The following is an 18,430-nucleotide window of genomic DNA, read 5'->3' on the forward strand; positions in this document are numbered from 1 at the left end:
CAGCAGCAGATGACATAAGCAATAAGCATCACTCATGATGAAAAGCCTGCTTGAGGCTTGCAGGTATATTTTTCTTTCAGTTATGAAACTGAAGTGATAGTTTTCAGAATGCTACAGTTAAGCATCAGTATTATTGTAAAAATTCACAAACTGAGACCAGAACCAAGTCACTAAGAATTAAGCATGAAACTGCCCCTTAGTAAACTAGCATTTTTGGTTTGAAAGGGCAATATAAAGATGAGGGGAAAACATTGGTTTTAAGTGGAACTCACTGAATTATCAGAACTTATGAATGTATTTTTGTTTGTAATCTTTAGAGTGAAGTACGCAGTGTGTTTCATTCTCATTGCATCATGTTAATAATCTCTCTGAAGTAACAAGCTCTATATTAGGTTGCAGACAAACACACTTGTTGACTGTCAGCAAATAGATGTTCTTTCCAAAGCAACATGTCAGAGGGAAAAATCAGCTGAATGTGTTTGTTTTGCTTTTGGTGTACACAGTTTCCCCTTTAATTCAGCAGCTGGTCTGTAGGATAAAATCCCTGGAAAAGGTTTAATATACTCCGTTACAATTCCTGGCACAGAACTAGATAATAGAGGGGCAAGTCCACTGCTCAACAACAATAGCAAATTTCTTTTAAAATAATATCAGGAATCACATGGTTATAAATATTAATTTAAGGCTACTTGAAAGCTTACTCTGTTCATATACCTAAACAAGGAGACATGTTAATTATGGGTTCCCAAGAGAAAAATCGTAACAATTACCAACTATAGGATTGATTTCTTGAATTGTTTTTCCAAGATGAAAACCAAGCTTAGTAAAAGATGTTATTTCTGCAAATCCATTAGATGGATTGCAAAATAAAAGGTACACTTCCTAATAATTATGAGTATATCATTAACCCTATAACTCTTAAACCAAATTAGAGTAAATTTTCAATTACAATAAGGAAAGGTAATGTTAGAACCCTTCATGTTTTATTCTGGTATCAATAAGCAAATAGAATTTTAGAGCCATTTCTGCTCCTTATGTGACAAACTGTAACTCCCTGCTTTCACCTTTTATCACTGCTATTAGGAATAGTCTGCTGGTCCAGCATTAGGTTGTGGTATATTAATAAATTATTCCTTTCTGTAAATATTGGTGATAAAATAAAACATGTACTTTTGATCTTTGTCAGTGTTCTTGAGTTAATTTTCCCTCCTTGTATGGCACAGTATATACACCTCTGCTAGAGACCTTAATATTTTGTATTATTTATATACAAGTGTATAAATGAGAATTTACAGATACATGTGAATGAAGATACAAGGAGCAGTCACAGTTAACAACCATCAGTGAACTCCAAGTGTCAGTATAAGCACTGATTACTCCAAGCCCAGATGCTTAACATATACTAATGCTAGGAGGATTGCAAACAGTTCTGCAGTGAACACAGATAACTCAAGTTGGGAATCTCTGTGCCTATGGATAAGTGCTGCTCCCACATGAGCTTGTGTTTTGGAATTATCAATAAAAAACACTGCCTAGTCCTTATGAAGTGAATAATTTTCATATCGTTCAACTGGTGATAATGGACAGCAGTCATCTCAACCTTTGGGAACTGGGCAAATATCTCAAGTGGGCAAGTATCCCAAGCGGCCTCCTGGCCAGAGAAAAAAGTGAAGTACCCTATTTCTTCGATTCTAAGACACACTTTTTTCCCCATATAAACATCTCTAAAAATGGGGTGCGTCTTAGAATCGCGGGTATGTCTTAGGATTTTTTTTCTGTTGGTGGTACTGAAATGAGTGTGCATCTTACAACCGATGGCGTCTTACAATCGAAGAAATACGGTACTATTGAAGCACTATGATTAAGTGATAGCTTGAATTATTGTAGAAGCAGATTAAGTTGAAGTGCAAAGCTTTGGCTGAAAGAACTCAGCAAACAATGTCTCCCACCCAATAAAGTGGTCAAATAGATGCCACATCGTAGCAGTGCAATGTAGAGAGCTTTGTGTACAAACTCAGAAGTGGTGTCAATGCTTCAGCATAGGGACTATGTAGAGGTGAGGTGAGATGAAATGCAATATGATACAGTCTGAGCGCCCCCCACCACCTGCCATGCGGAATAGGGTCTAATTTGGATTGAGCCAATGCTCTGAAGAACTGCAATTCAATTGTACGGTCTGCTCCCAATGAGATAAAAGATAGCATTCTCAAAACATTTAGTGCTTCGAGAACTTTACCTTGAGCTGGCTCACATGTAGAAAGAAAGAACACTTCCTAAAGCCAATCCCCAAAACACTGCCTCTCATTACTGGGATATCCGTCTGGCCAAATTTCAGTTCTGGGTTGGAATGTGAGCCATGCTTTTGGCAAAAGTACAGAGAGGCAGTTTTTTGTCTAGGAGAATCTACAGCTGTTCAATAATATATACTGATGTACATCAGTATACTGATGTACTGATGTATATACTAGGACTGCCGTGTGTACATGTGTATATATGTGAAGAAGAGGTGGAGTCATCATGCCATTAATCTTCAGAGAAAAAAGAGCTACACATAGGAAGCTACACTGAGGATATTGTCTTGAAGTACACCCTCCTGTTGCTCAAAAGATCTGAAACAGGTAGAGCCAATTCACAGCTGGAATGTATGGTTCTTCAAATAAATAAATAAATGGGAAAATTGCCTCTTAGGCAACAGTAGTAAAGATCTCTAAGAATTCCATATTTCCAAGAAGAGTCATAAGCCTGAAAGGTAAAAATACCTGGCAGCAACTGGATGTTTGTGTCTCAGAAAGGTTTTACGAGACAGATTTGAACTGCATCAGGTGATCTACAGCAGACGAAGGCATACAAAAACCACACTGCGTATTTGTCAGTATGTTATTATATTCAAGGAATCAAACCAAGTAAATCTTGACCATGAATTCTAAAACTATAGGAGGGAGACTTAGTCTTCATGCTTAAGTTGGCGAAACTTAATACTTCAGATATTAAAAGGGCATTTACTGATTGATATCAGCACACACTAACAACGCAGAACTCAGATGCTAATCATTTTAAAGCCTGTAATAGAAATGCCTTTCAAGGTCTAAACTAACTAACATGGAATATCTAGAGTTAACTGCAGTCTTATTTTTAGCTGTAGTTTGCATCTAACTTGTGAATCAGAAAATACGAGGCTGATGGCATAAATCTACATATACTCACCCTTAAATTAAAATGTGATATTTTCTAGGAAAGGCCAGCAATCACAACCTCCCCCTGCACATCAAACACAGCAAAATTGTTATGCCAAAGTTAGTTCCTATTTCCCAACCAAAACCCTGACATGCATTAAAATGCTTCTGTCAGATGACTTGAGGATTACATATAAGTGTTTGATTTCAAAAATATGCCTTTTAGTGTCTTTGCCATCTGTAAAGATAGGAACAGGGGGCAGGAATCCTGGGACATACTATCTGCAACAAATAGCAACCTTGACTCATTCATTTCTTGACTTCATGGAACTGGTTTTTCTAAAAATACTTCTGGGAAAAGTGCAGGTGGCTAGTTAGGTTTAATAAACAACTAATCATATCTTTGGATGTGATAAGTAGCCCATGGCCTTTTACTCTCAGCTGCTGTACTGGGAGAACTGCTCAAAGGATCGGGGCACACCATCACATTAGAGGCAAAACTCGATTTGCATCCTGTCACTGACAATTAACCCAACTGTCCAGCAGACTAAGTTACAATGGCATCACAATGATCATGCTTTTTGCAAACAACACCTCCACCCTACATTAATCTATGGACGGACAGAAGATTGGTAAAATGCCCAATGAGTGTCCACCAAGGATTTTCTTTTTAAGTGTAATCATGATCCAGCTAAAGCTAAGTTAGTGAACTGAGTAGTACTTAAGCATGTACTTAAATCTCCCCCACTGAAGTCAATGGGATGTTTAAATTATAAACATACATAGCAATAATCCCAAGAACCGCAACCATACCTGTATTAAATCAGTCAGACTGCCAATTTTGAACCTTTCTAGCACCAGAATTTACAAGACACTGCTCTGTGTGTTTAAAAACAAAACAAAAAACCTTTCCTATGCTTTCCAATGTCTTGCTAGTACTAATTGGGCTACCATTAAAATATATTAATATATTCCCGTTTCCACAACCTCTCCGACAGTAACTAGTACTCATGACTGCATAGCCATCCACTTACTCTCCTCCAAATGCTTCTTTATGTTTTCCTTCACTTCACCCCTATTTACTTAAGTGGTAGCTCAGAGATAACATACTTTAAACTTGACAAGCTTGCATCATAAACTTTACAAAACCAGAAAGCAAGTTTCAAAAAGTAAAGATAACACTGCAATACTTTCATGTTCTGAGTAACTGAGCCTGCAACAAGAAATGAAATCAGTACATCCACCTTCTCAGCAATTAAATAGGATAGGAGGAGGTACGATTACATACCTGTTCCTATGGTTTAACTGCTCACAAGGAACCCGGAATATCAAGAACTGGAGTTGGATAGCACTCTTGTTCTTTGCGCAGTGACAACACAATCCTATGCATGTTTACTCAGACGTAAGTCCCAGTGAAGCTCTTCTTGTATGTTCAAATACATGTGATGCTCCCCGTGTGATTTAGAACCCCACGAGTAGAACAACACTCCTACAGCAAGCTGCCTGCTGCAGAGCTCTCCTTCCAACGCCAGCGAACATGGTCTTGTTCTCCCTTTTCATGCAATTTGCACCTCATATGCTTGAACATGTAAACAGGGCTTGTGTTCAATTGGGTTTATTCCCAGATAAATATGCATAGGATTGCAGCCTAAGACAGGGAACCAGCTCTCTGTTAAAGTATGTAGAAGATTTCAACACATAAATTGGAACAATTAGACACACGGAAGACGAGCAGACATTTTGCCACTCCAGTGGTTGAGGTCTTGTATACTAGCTCACTTGCATTCCACCCTGCTTGAATCCCAAGTCAGCTAATATACAGATCAAATTATGGATTTGGACTACGGAAAGGTGGGCTCTGACTTCAAATTAGTCAGTTAACTGCATCAACCACTGCTGAGTTAGTTATTTTGATGTGCCTTCTAATGTGCCTCTCCAATGCCTTCCGCCTTATCCACACATCCTCTCTGTGCAACTTACAAACTACTGCCCCACCCACCCACCATCATTTCCATTAATTCAGGCCCTTGGCTGTACCTGCCCTGTTCAGTCCAAACCATCCCTCCCATCTCCGCTCAACTAGCTTTTATTCCATATTTTGAAAGCGATCTGCCATATTTCATCACCAACCGGCACCTACTGAATCGCTCAGCCTCTTGGCACTTCACAATTCAATCAGAAGGGCAAACAACACAATCACCTGCATTAACAAAATTTTAAAGGTACCTACCTCAGCTACATGAATGCCTTTGAAAAAGAGCCACTGACTTTTTCCATGGTCTAGGGGCAAAGAGCCTTGAAAGCGAAGTGAAATTCCCTGCATTTCAAGGGTGACAAGGTTCAGGATCTTCTAACCATAGAAGATATATGCCTTATTTATAAAGAACGTAGGATAACACTTATCCATACAGGAACCTAGGAAGCTAGACTCTTGGCCCTTCTAAATCAGTGTTGCGTACACTAGGAGAACACAATGTGGTGCCCTCCAGATGTTCTGGAGTACAACTCCTATCAGTCCCAGCTAGCAGGGGCAGTGATCAGGGATTATGGAGGTTGTAGCCCAAAACTTCTGCAGGATACCACGTACTTACCCTTGGTCTATACTGCCTGACAGCAGATCTCCAGGATTTTAGACATGGGTCTTTCTGCTTGGAGATGCTGGGAATTGAACCAGGGACTTTCTGCACATAAAGCATAGGTTCTACCACTGAACGATGGCCCTTCCCCATGCACAGTTTCCATGTGTGCGCTTTGCCAAGTTTGATGTGGCATCACACAAATTCCAGGGTGGGCACCATCGCCCATCCCATTACTGATCACAGCCATGCTAACTTAACACATAAAAGCACCAGCACGCGCACCAAGCACATTTAAACGCAATCAGGTGCATATGGACCTAGTGAGGACCACCAATTTGGTTAGCTTTAATTGAGAGTCTGATAAATTCCTGGAAAAGACTATCAATGCCTACTAGTCCTGATGGCTATGTAGTACTGTGTACTACCTCCAGTAGTTGAGGCAGCAAGCCTGTACACCAACTGCTGGTGGACATGGGTGGGAGGGTGCTGTTGCACCTATGTCCTCCTTGTGAGTTCCTGGTTGACAGCTGGTCGGCCACTGTGTGAACAAAGTGCTAAACTGGATGCACCCTTGGTCTGATCCACATTGGCACTTCTTATGTTTAAAGCCTGCACTGGTAAGACGCCTTACATAAACTGGGTGGGTGTGCAGAGGCATGCAGAAGTGACACAGTAAACAGAAAGGGGAACGGACTGCCCCGTCCAAATGTGCTAATAGGATGTCGCTTAGGATAAGACACTCTGGGTGAAGAGAAGTGGGGGGCGGGGAGACGAGAGCAAAAGAAGGGAAATACGGAAAGCCATGATATTTTAATTAAAATTCACTAAGTGGTGGTGAAGAGGCAGACGAAGAAGTCAGCGCTGGCCCAGCGGTGGGGTTCTCGGTGCACCCAACAGATGACACCCACCCACCCACCGCACCCTGTGGCATTCCGCATCCCAACCGCCTGCCGTGGCCCTGGCAGAGCCACCTCCCGTCCCAGCCTCCTGGTGCTCCACCACCGCCACCTCTCAGAGTCTCCCCTCCCAAACTCGGTCCCAGGAAGGCGAGGCCCACCAGAAGCGCCATTACTGACCAGCGGCAGCCAGGCTGACACCCACTAGCAGCAGCGACGCCAATGCCGCCGCCGCGGCCCACGCGAGCCTCTGCCGCCGCCGCCGCCGCGCTCCGCCGCCACCGAGCAGCTCCATAGCGCTCCAGATGCCTTCCCGGTGAAGCAACACGACCGACGGCCGCTGCGCTGCTGAGGGAGCCCCGAGTCCGGCTCCCCGACCCCGCCCACAACCGCGCGGCGGCCAATCACGCGGCGCCGCTCCGGCAGCCGCCAGCGACGCGGGCGCTTCCAATGGCTGCTTGACGTTGGCGAAGCCCGGATATCATTGGCCGCTGCGTTCTCCGACATGGCTTCTCCGAATTGGACGGAAGACGCCGATTCCAATGGCAGGGCGGCGCGTCAGGGTCTTTCTCCCGGCCACTCAGGCCACGACGGCGAAGAGGTAAACGCAGTTTTTCCACACTCACTTCCGGTCTCGCGTTGCAGCTCGTAGGTCTCTCGCAGGAGGAGCCTGCTGGTATTAAAAAGGCGTGAATAAAGTCATCCATGGCTAGCTTCTTTTCTACCTTTTTTGGGCGGGGCCGTGGTTGACGCTGAGATTATTTCAAAGCGTTGCAGCGAAAGGGAGCCTCTACCACTGCCTGTGTTGTTACACAGTCGTCTATGGATTTCCACCAAGTTTGCCCCACACATGGAGGTTTCGACTGACAGCAACGTAGAACCGGAAGTATACCTTTGAGTTCATCGGGACTGTACCCCTTGACTGTCGCAGAGATCCCTCCTGTCTAAGCCCAGCAGTAGCATGCGCACAACGGAACGGACAGGAAGGACTACAATAACCAGAAGGCATTGCGACAAGTCAGTGGCACGCATCGAGAAGGCCAGGTCATCAGAATACATCGGAGACCGGGCTGGAAAGCTACATATAGAGAGAAAAAGGCTACAGTCGTACACTGTCGCCCATGGAGATAAACAGAAAGATGCACCCATTGTCTAGAGCAAGGAGTTCCTGGTTTCTTTGGATGCCGATTTCTGATCTCCTCCAGGAGTTGAAGTGACACAGCTGCTCAATAAAGTAGAAATCCAAGTTTTTGGCGTATCTGCGACGGAACGGGAGATTCTCGTGTAGTTCCCTCCCTGCCCGTCCACCCAATAAAAAGTACTGGAAAACAGGGAGTTCATACTCGTTCTAAGAAAACAACCTTACGCATGTTTTATACTGTAAAAGCTGGCTGAGAATGCTGGGAATCGTAGGACTTTTCTGTCTAAACATGCATAGGATTGCGTCCTAATTCGGTATTATTTTAGGTCCTACACTACTCTCCCTCGGATACCTCCCCTCCACCAGGCAATAGCAATATAGTCACACCGGACCACTTGGCAGGGCTGTCATAAGCCAGTGTCTCTTAGCAATAACTCACACTGCACCTGCAGCATGGGTATATTAATGATGCATTATATTTACATTTTCATTTGGCAGGAAAGTAGAGTCCATTGTTATTATTCTCAAATTGCAGGTGGGATGGGGGCTCTTATTGAGAGACAACGGCTCACAACAGCCCTACAAAGTAGCGCAGTCTTATTATACTCCATTTTGTGTTGTGTCTGACAGAGAGTAGCGAATGACATTCTTGCAATGTACTCCAATATTATTATCTAGAATCCAGTTTTCTTTTTGTTTTAATTTACAGCAACATAAGTGTGTGTGAAGTTCATATTATCATCCAATGGTGTTATCGTCATATTGCAGATGTTTACAACAGTTCTATAAAGGAGTCCAGTGTTAATAATAATAATAATAATAATAATAATAATAATAAATTATTTGTTACCCGCCCCTCCCTCTGGATCGAAGCGGGATACAACATAAATGCAAATGCCTTAAAATACATATAATTAAAACATTTAAAACTAATACATTATTAAAAGCAGCACATTATTAAAAGGCATCTTAAAATTCAACTGGGTAGGCCTGCTGGAAGAGTCTTTATTAAGGATGCACTCCTATGCATGTTTTGACAGAAAAAAACTACAATTCCCAGCATTCCCCAGCTAGCCATGCTGGGCTAGGAAGTGCTGGGAGTTGTAGGATTTTGTTCCTGTCAAAACATGCATAGGATTGCTCCTTTAAGAACAAGAGCCATTCTAGTTGAAACCAAGGATCCAGCTAGTCCAGTACTCTGTTCACATAATGGCCAACCCGCTGTCTTCCAGGAACACTTATTCAATTTATAGATTTCCCATTATGGCTGGTTCTGACTAAAACCCAGAATGGATTCACCACCCCACCGAATTCGGACCCAGCAGCCTCCACTGGCCCACAGAATTTTAAGGAGAATTCAGATATCATTGTCTTCCATTCATAACCCTCTCATGTTTTCTCACCACTCCTTCCATTGCTTTTTTTAAATAGAATACCTGTACAATGCCTTCTAAGTGGTAGCACTAGGAGCATCTGGAAACACCAGCATCTAAGGTGAACTATAGTGTATTACCTTGGTATAGAAGGGTTCTGTGCTGTCACACTTAATTCTGTGCTGGATATGAAGGGTAAAACCCACACATGTCCTATTTAGAATAAACACATTGAAATGAATGGGAGAAGTTCATCATGATAATTTAAGTATCATTCATTTCAATGTGTCTGTTCTATGTAGGACTTATGTTGAATTCTACCCAAAGTATGTGCCCTCCACCCCCACCCCATTACAGCTATCTTGACCCACCAGTTAAGCATACCATTCCAATATAAGGAGCTTTTTCAGAAACATAACTTTTCAGAAGCACAGCTTGTCTGGTCTTAAAAATTAAGCTTGTCTGCAAAACTCAGCTTTGAAAAAGATGTTTGGAGCAAAACAAAGCACTGGGGCTGAGATTCATACAGGAACACTCAATCTACCTGTTGTACAGAAAGGGCAAATTGAAGCAAGCAACTACACTTCATGCTCATCAGGAGACCAAGGTATTATGAGTTTGGCTGTCTTGATCACTAAATTGTATGATTACTCTGAACTGAATGGTCAGAGACTGATACTTAAACAGCAATGTTCCTTGGTAGCTGGCAACCAATCCCCAGTCTTTGGAGTGTAATGTTCATCAGAGTTTGGGAACATGAGGGCCAGGTAAATGGTTTGGAGCCAGTTTTGTTGATTGAATTTGGAGAGAGAAAGCTAGGCATTTTCAACTAGACTTCATTAAAGCTGGGGTTGAAGGACTTCAGCAATAACCTTCCTTGGAGTATAAGGCAGGACCAGCAGCTGTGCTACCTGTTTTTAAGACTCTTATTTGCATCCACTATGCTCTGCAAATAAACAAATACTTCAAAGACTCCATAAATTCCCAGTGCTCTCTCCAAAGGAAATTAAACCCCTTTAGTACTGCCCCTGAACTTCTTTCAACTTACGGCTTCTCTATACGCCCTGTTTAGCCTGTGGTAGCCTGCCACTTGGGACTGTGTTGTTTATATGATGCAGCCACCATGGGCTTTCATCCGAAACTGTGCTTTTTAAAAGTCACTGACTTCCTGTGACTTTTTCCTTTGCTCCGAGGTTACTGCCTTCTTTCCTCTGTTTGTCAGTCGTGACCTCACTTCAGGTTGAGGTGGGGGCGTTCCGGGGGAGGATCAAGGCTCAGGGTAAGTCACGGGAAAGCTGGGCAGGGGGCAGGCTAATCGCTGCCGTCGCTGTGCCTTTTTCATCCAAAAAGCTCACACTCCCTCGTGCCATTGAGATTAACTGTTCCCACTCCACAACTGCGGTGACACAGGGTTATGAGGGAACAAGTGGCCAAAGCATCATCGAGACTCCCCCACCCCTAGAAGTGAGGAGAATGTAATCAAAAGTACTTACTGAGGTGGTGCCTAACTGCTACAGATAATCTTGCTTTGAGTGGCAAAAGAAACTTGAACTTCAATCGCTATCTTTTCTACTGTAAAATGAGCTGACAATGTGCTTAATGAAGGTGTAACTAAAACGGATAAACAAAGTTGAATAAGCAAGCTAATTCAAAAGATAATGCAAAACCGGCACTCATTTCATTAGGGCTGAAACGAAATGAGTGCTGACTTTGCAGCACAATTGGTGCAAAAGTTGACAGCCTGGATGTTAATGTGGGCCAGAAAGTCAGAACACGTCACACAGTTTTTGCATTGGTTGTCTTGGTTACCAGTTTAAAGTGCTTGTGTTAACCTTTAAAGCCCTAAATGGCTTGTGGCCAGGGGGTTGTTTATACACAGCCAAAACCCCGTGGTGGCTGCGAATCTGGGCTGTGTCAGTTATGTGACGCAGATGCGTAGCCACTGCGGGGCTCTCCCACAAAGCTATGCTTTGAAAAAGTCAGGGACTTACCTTGACTTTTTCAGTGAGAGCAAGGTCAGTACAGCTCTTCCGCCATCTGACATCGCTCCAGGGCCAGGCCAGGGTGGTGGTGGTGGTCCTGGTGGCAGGCAACCGATGATTGGTCACCAGAAACCAGGAAGAGAGCAGGGTGGTGGTGGCTCCAGTAACCGGATGACTGCTGGAAACCCCGCACTCCCTCCTTGGCATCAGGATTACCTGATGCCACCCCAGCTATGGGAAACAGTTGGGATTTAGGGGAAGGTGGCACCAACTCGATGCCATGAAGGCAGCCCCCAGGTAATCTAAAGGACAGCTTTTACACAAATGGTCCATATGTACCCTCAGATCCGCTTTGGAGGCCCTGCTTGCATGCCTGCTGAGTTTGGTGATCATGAGAAACAAAGCCTGCTTGGTCATGGCCCCACAGTTGCAGAACTATCTTCCACTTGATTTACACTTAGCCCCTCCAGTTCAGGCCTTTAAGAAGGCTTTGATAACTTAGCTACTGAAGTCTTTCATTCAGAGTGTGAATGGCATGTGTTATTCATAGCAGTTCTCGTAATAACTGTATACCTATCTGAACTTGTATCATCCATCTTTGTATATGAGGGTTTGGCCCTAAGTGGCTTATACATTCTTTGAATGAATAAATGGAATCCAATGTAGAGATGATAATCACAACTAGCAATTTGTGTAAGTTTAATTATTAGGAAGGAAAAGGTCTTGCTCATGTGAAAAAGGTGTTACAACTGTTGAAACGAAGATATTTCTAAAGGACTGATACCTGTGTTTTGAATTGGGATGAGTGGATTGCCCCAGTTCCATTCCATTATTGATTTGTGGGTTTGCTCTGCCCTACATCTATGTGGGGCTGCCCTTGAAGCTGCTCCGGAAGCTGGAGCTAGTGCAGAATGCTGCAGCTCGGCTGTTGTCTGGAGCTGCCCCTTTCCAGCATGTAACTCCTCTGCTGAGGGAACTGCACTGGCTGCCAATTCGCTACCGGGCCAGGTTGAAGGTTCTTGTACTTGTGTACAAAGCCCTAAACAACTTGGGACCATGATACCTGAGAGAGCGCCTTCTCCCTTACCAACCTGCCTGGTCACTGAGGTCATCCGAGGGCCTGCTCCTGGTGGTTCCACCTAGATCCATCCTCCGTTTGGAATCCACCAGAGGAAGAGCCTTCAGCGTGGTGCCCCCCCTCCTGTGGAATTCCCTGCCTCTGGAGGTCAGGCAGGCTCCAATCTTGTACTCCTTTTGGCACCTCCTGAAAACATCTTTATTCCAAGAAGCCTTTCTCTAACATGCAGCCTTGGATTTCTGGGTTTTTGTTTTTTTTGCTTCTTTTTAAATTTTGTTTTAACTGTTTTATTCTGTTTTTATTTTCATTTTACCTTGTACACTGCTCTGAAATTTTTCAATGGGGAGCGGTATATAAATATTCTAAATAAATAAATAAATAAATAAATACATTCCTTATCTCCTGAATCCCCATTTAACAAGGAGAACTTTTAAAATTAATTCCAGAACTGGATCGCATGCAGTCTGCCATAGGTTTAAACTCCTTAGGTTTTCCCCTCCTATGTTATTGACACAAATTAGCACATTGATAACACAAAATCAATCGTAAGTAATTACATATGCTTCCAACAATAGTATTTTTGTGCAATGTTTTCCCGAGGCACATTGGTAAAGTGCAGAAAAAAATCTTTTTATTATGTTTATAACAACATATAAAAATGCATTCTTGCTGTATGTTTACAATGCACACAAGTGCATGTACACATGTGTTTCTGATCTTTATTAAAATTAACAAGGCTTGGGGGGGGAACCTTATCAATTTCATTGATGTCCATTTCCTTCTACACCAGTGAAATTGACAAGGTCTGGAGAAACCCATGTCAATTTCACAGATTCCTTGTAAGTTTTTTTACAAAAGTATTACTATGTGCATGCACCAGTGCAATGGTGGAAATATGTGAGGTTTACAAGAAAAAGAAATAAAGAAAGACCCCACCCCAGTAAAATTGACAAGATTTCCCCCCCTAATTTTGATAGTTTTAAGGAGATCAAGGAGGTGAAAGAAAAGACTGTGCCACTAATGCCCATGGACAAGGAAAAGGTGCAGGAATTAGGCAAGGAAACAACACCTGTTTATTGTGTTATCACAGAGGTGGGCAACCTGTATTTCTCCAGAAGTTATTGGACCTCAACTCCCATCAGCATAACCCAGCCAGCATGACCAATGGTCAGGAATGACAAGAGTTGTAGTGCAACAATATCGGAGGGCCACTGGTTCCTCACCCCTATATTATAAAGACACTTCCATACCCGGAGGAGAAGTCAAAGTGAAAATAGTTATTACCAAATGCACACAACTTTATGGGGAAAACTGGTTGGTGAAGACTATGCATCTCATCAGATGAGCATTTTATTTCATGCTTGTTACTGTCCGCTCATGGTTTTTCATGGGTCCTTTGATGACATTGACACCATCCACTTCCTATGCATCTCCTGCTCCTTCTTGTCTTTTTTCCATGACAAATTAAGACCCGGTAAATCCATTTTTTTAATTGAAGCAAAACTTACCACCGTTTCCTGCTGTGTGCAGGAAAAGTGTTATGATAAAAACGCCCACTGAATGGGCCACATGGTCGTTGCTGCTTCCTCTTTCTTTCCCATGTGAAGAAAGTGGAAGCTGTTCATTGCTGTTGTGGGACAGCAGCAGGAGGCCAAAGCAACAGAAGGGAAACACGATCCCCCCACCCCTGTTTAATGACGCTCTAAAAGATACACTTCAGATAGAATGCATCTGTTTCCTTATTAACACAAGGAGGTTGAAAAACAGTTGTAAATCCATCTTCCTGCGTGGCCATTAATTGATTATAACACCTGGTGCAAATGCATTTGAAATTGCATTCCTGTCTTTCACACCAACAGCTGAAGAAAGGTTCAGAAAAGTGCTTGAAGTTGGTGCGTTTGGCATTGGTCTTGGACATCAAAAGACAACCTCAAGACATTCTCTTGTATTCACCATACCCAGTCTCAAATGCTTGGAGAAAGGCACTTTTGAAAACGAGAAGAAAGAAAAGTAAAGTAAAAGCCAATTCAGCCAGCTTGTTCTCATCAGGTGCCTTGATTATGTGGCTTATTAAGGAGCTATCCAAAAAGGCAGAGTTGAAGTGATAAACTCACCTAGGAATTAATTAGCTTTGCTTGAACTCCCTTCCCTTGAGGTGTCAGTCCAGAAAGCAATCTTGGAACCATTAACTGGCTAGTAAAATAGGCAACTCTTATATAAGGGCCATTGTGCTCTCTGGAAACTGGATTTTAAAAGAATAAACTGCATTAACAACATCTCATGCATACATAAGACCTCCCGAACGCCTCCCGGTGGTTTTCTGCTCCTTCTGCTATTTTTTCGTAGTAAAATAGTCCAAACAAAATGTCACGCTTCTGAGTTATAATGAAATTGGTTGCCATTTCCTGTTGTGTGCAGAGAAGTTTTGCTATAAAATGCCCACTTGAGGGCGCTGTCCCACTACACTGAATGGGCCATGTGGTTGCAGCTGGTTCTCCCTTTTTCTCTTGTGTGATTCTTCTGGTTGCTATAGTGGAAGAAAGCAGGAAGCAAGAGTGACGGTAAGGAAACATGATTTCCCCCCGTCTGATGATCCCCTTCTTTATACAGTGCACAGTTAAACTGTGGTATTCGCTTCCAGGAGATGCAGCGATAACCTCCAGCTTGAACAGCTTTAAAAGGAGATTAGAAAAATTCATGGAGAATAAGGCGGTACCGATGGCTACTAGTCAGGATGGCTGTATACTACCTCCAGTATTTATTTATTTATTTATTTATTACATTTTTATACCGCCCAATAGCCGAAGCTCTCTGGGCGGTTCACAAAAATTAAAACCATCATAAAACAACCAACAAGTTAAAAACACAAATACAAAATACAATATAAAAAGCACAACCAGGATAAAACCACGCAGCAAAATTGATATAAGGTTAAAATACAGAGTTAAAACAGTATAATTTAAATTTAAGTTAAAATTAAGTGTTAAAATACTGAGTGAATAAAAAGGTCTTCAGCTGGCGACGAAAGGAGTACAGTGTAGGCGCCAGGCGGACCTCTCTGGGGAGCTCATTCCACAACCGGGGTGTCACAGCGGAGAAAGCCCTCCTCCTAGTAGCCACCTGCCTCACTTCCTTTGGCAGGGGCTCACGGTGTATCAATAGGTAGAACTAAGTGAGACACACAGGAAGTTAGATGGAAGAGGAAGTCAGGAACACAGACTTTGATTGAAGGAATACTCGCCCAATCAGGAGCTGCCACAGCAGTCAGTGACTCAGCACTCTCAGGAGTCAGTCAGGGCTGGAGAGAAGTTAGTTAGAAGCTATGTTTGTTTGAGGCAATAAAAGTTTTATTTTTATATAATACTTCATTCCTCATTTGCAACAAACCTATCTTTGAAACATGGTGTCAGAAGTCTAACAGGACCCATTTACAACAACAACAAAAAACAGTTTGAGATTTTGGATTATGGAGCGAGGTTTGAAAGCCCCCCCCATCACTGGATTTCACTGGGCCTTCATTTCGTTTTTTAAAAATCAGATTTAAAGGGCTCTATTTTGTGACAGAAAAAAGGCAAGAAGGAGCGGGAGACTCATGGGAGGTGGACGTCATCATCCAAAGGACCTGCGAACCTCCGTAAGTGGGGAGTAATGAGTATGCAATAAAATACTCTGGATTTGCAGCCATTAGCTAGGGTGACCATATGAAAAGGAGGACAGGGCTCCTGTATCTTTAACCGTTGCATAGAAAAGGGAATTTCAGCAGGTGTTATTTGTATATATGGGGAACCTGGTGAAATTCCCTCTTCATCACAACAGTTAAAGTTGCAGGAGCTATACTAGAGCAACGAGATTTAAAAGAGGGCAGGGCACCTGCAGCTTTAACTGTTGTGATGAAGAGGAAATTTCACCAGGTTCCCCATATATACAAATGACACCTGCTGAAATTTCCTTTTCAATACAACTGTTAAAGACACAGGAGCCCTGTTCTCCTTTTCATGTGGTCAGCCTACATTAGCAACATTTATTTCCATGCTGTGATCATGTCACAGCGAAACGGCAAGTAACAACTGCTGGTCAGAAACCTGGCAACCCCACAGAGCAGCCAGAGATGATATTTCAATTGTTTGTAATAGAGGAAGGTTTGTGTGAGGCAGGAACTACACTACTGCTTCATAACGGCTTATAACAGTATCGACAACTGTTGGGGCCCATGACACATTCCATATACTGTTTTCAAACTGTTACATCTTGCTTGGTGTGGTGAAGTGTTCCTTGATGGGAGAATCCTTGGTGTCAAAGTTACATAGTGTGCTCCTATTTTCATCTGTTAAATGTTAAAACCACAGGACTGCCGCCAGAAAAGAAGGTGGCAACCCTGATGTGTGTGCCCATTTCTTTCAGCCTAGTAGTTCTCTTCCCGATTTGATCTCTATAGGGCCAGATCTACACCCTGTGTCAAATCATTACGATCCCATCATGGTAATGCTATATCCTAAAAGGGGCTTGGATAAATTCCTGGAGGCAAAGGCTATCAATGGCTACTAGCCCTGATGGTTGTGTGCTACCTCCAGTATTTGAGGCAATAAGCCTATGCGCACCAGTTGCTGGGGAACGTGGGTGGGATGCTGCTGTTGCACCATGTTCTGCTTTGTTGGTCCCTGGCTGATAGTTGGTTGGCCACTGTGTGAACAGAGTGCTGGACTAGATGGACCCTTGGTCTGATCCAGCAGGGCATTTCTTATGCTCTTACGTTCTTATCCTTCTTGTTCATTTATACCTCGTAAGACACACAGTGATACATCTTGCACATTTTTGGATAATGTGAAATAAAAAGCAAGAAACACTATGAAAGTAGTATATGGAATGCGGATTATGCCCCAATAGTTTTCAGTGCACTTCAATACCTCTGTAAAGCAGTAGGGCTATAAAGCAGGCCTAGCCCGGGTTGAAGGTGGAAGCTAGGCAGCACAATCCTATACATGTTTACTCAGCTGTAAGCCCCTTTGAGCTAAATGGGTTTACTCACTAGTAGTGTGTATATTGCAGCCTAGACAGTCTTATGCCTCGCTTGGCTTCTTATATTTAATGCTCATCTAATCATCCATTAATATGTTAACTTTTATATGAACATTTATTCCCTGTTTGTTTGAAATGAAGTAGGACTGTATCTTCTGGCCCGATTTTGTTCAGCTATTGCCAGTAGCAGGCAAAGCTCCAGGTTACATATTATGGAAATAATTATCAAATGGGAAAGTATTATTGAAAAATAAACAAACATCTATTAAGCTTTCTGGAATAAGTGATCATAATTGTTAAGAAGAGCAGCAAGAGTTTTATAGCTGGTACACAGATAATTTTATTGTTTCCTTGAATACACAGGGCTCCTATAAAAATATGTATATTAAACGAGTGAAATTAATTAGCCTGCAGGATTGAGACATATTATGAAATGGGGTTGAATTAACTAGTTTAAGAAAACAAAAGAATTACTCAACAGCTTTTTTCAGTGAGCAGTGTGGAAAACCACCAACATAAACCTAGATATGAGATAAACCTAGAAAGCCAGTGAGGTGTAGTGGCTAGAGTGTTGGACTGGGAATTGGGAGATCTGGATTCTAGTCCCCACTTGGCCATGGAAGCTCACTGGGTGACTTTGGGACAGTCACTGACTCTCAGCCCAACCTACCTCACAGTGTTGTTGTGAGGATAAAATAGAGAGGAGGAGGATTATGAATGCCACCTTGGTTTCCTTGAAGGAAAAAAGGCAGGATATAAATAAAATAAATAAATAGATATAAAGCACATGTGCATTATGAGGAGAAGTTGAGGGATCTCGTCAAACTTTAGAACTGTAATGATTAGCTTCATTACCTTCTTTCCCACCATATTCTTGGTGCCTACATTCACCTGTAAACTCATTAGACATCAGGGCTGGCCCAAGATATTTTGGTGCCCGAGATATTGTGGTGTCCTCCCGTTCTGTGTACAGAATACAAGACCATAATAAGAAGAGCCATGCTGGATCAGACCAAGAATCCATCTAGTCCAGCATTTTGTTCACCCACTGGTCAACCAGCTATCCATGGGAAACCCCCAAGCAGGACACGAATGGAACAGAATCCTCCCGCCAATGTTCTCCAGCAACTTGTGTTCATAGGCATACTGTCTCAGACTCTGACATTTTATAGAGAATGGATTTGCTCTTGTG

At 42.7% G+C, this 18,430-nt stretch overlaps 1 protein-coding gene across 1 annotated transcript in view; it reads right to left on the reverse strand.

The window, feature by feature from the left end:
- SEL1L (SEL1L adaptor subunit of SYVN1 ubiquitin ligase) overlaps window positions 1–6,943 on the reverse strand; it is a 43,521-nt gene extending 36,578 nt beyond the window's left edge. The window contains exon 1 of the mRNA XM_063118482.1: window positions 6,829–6,943. Within this exon, the coding sequence (XP_062974552.1) occupies window positions 6,829–6,943 (115 nt within the window). The remainder of the gene's footprint in view (window positions 1–6,828) is intronic.
- Between the last annotated feature and the right edge of the window lie 11,487 nt (window positions 6,944–18,430).

The sequence above is a fragment of the Elgaria multicarinata genome, chromosome 2 (assembly GCF_023053635.1).
Source record: "Elgaria multicarinata webbii isolate HBS135686 ecotype San Diego chromosome 2, rElgMul1.1.pri, whole genome shotgun sequence".
NCBI lineage: Eukaryota > Metazoa > Chordata > Lepidosauria > Squamata > Anguidae > Elgaria > Elgaria multicarinata.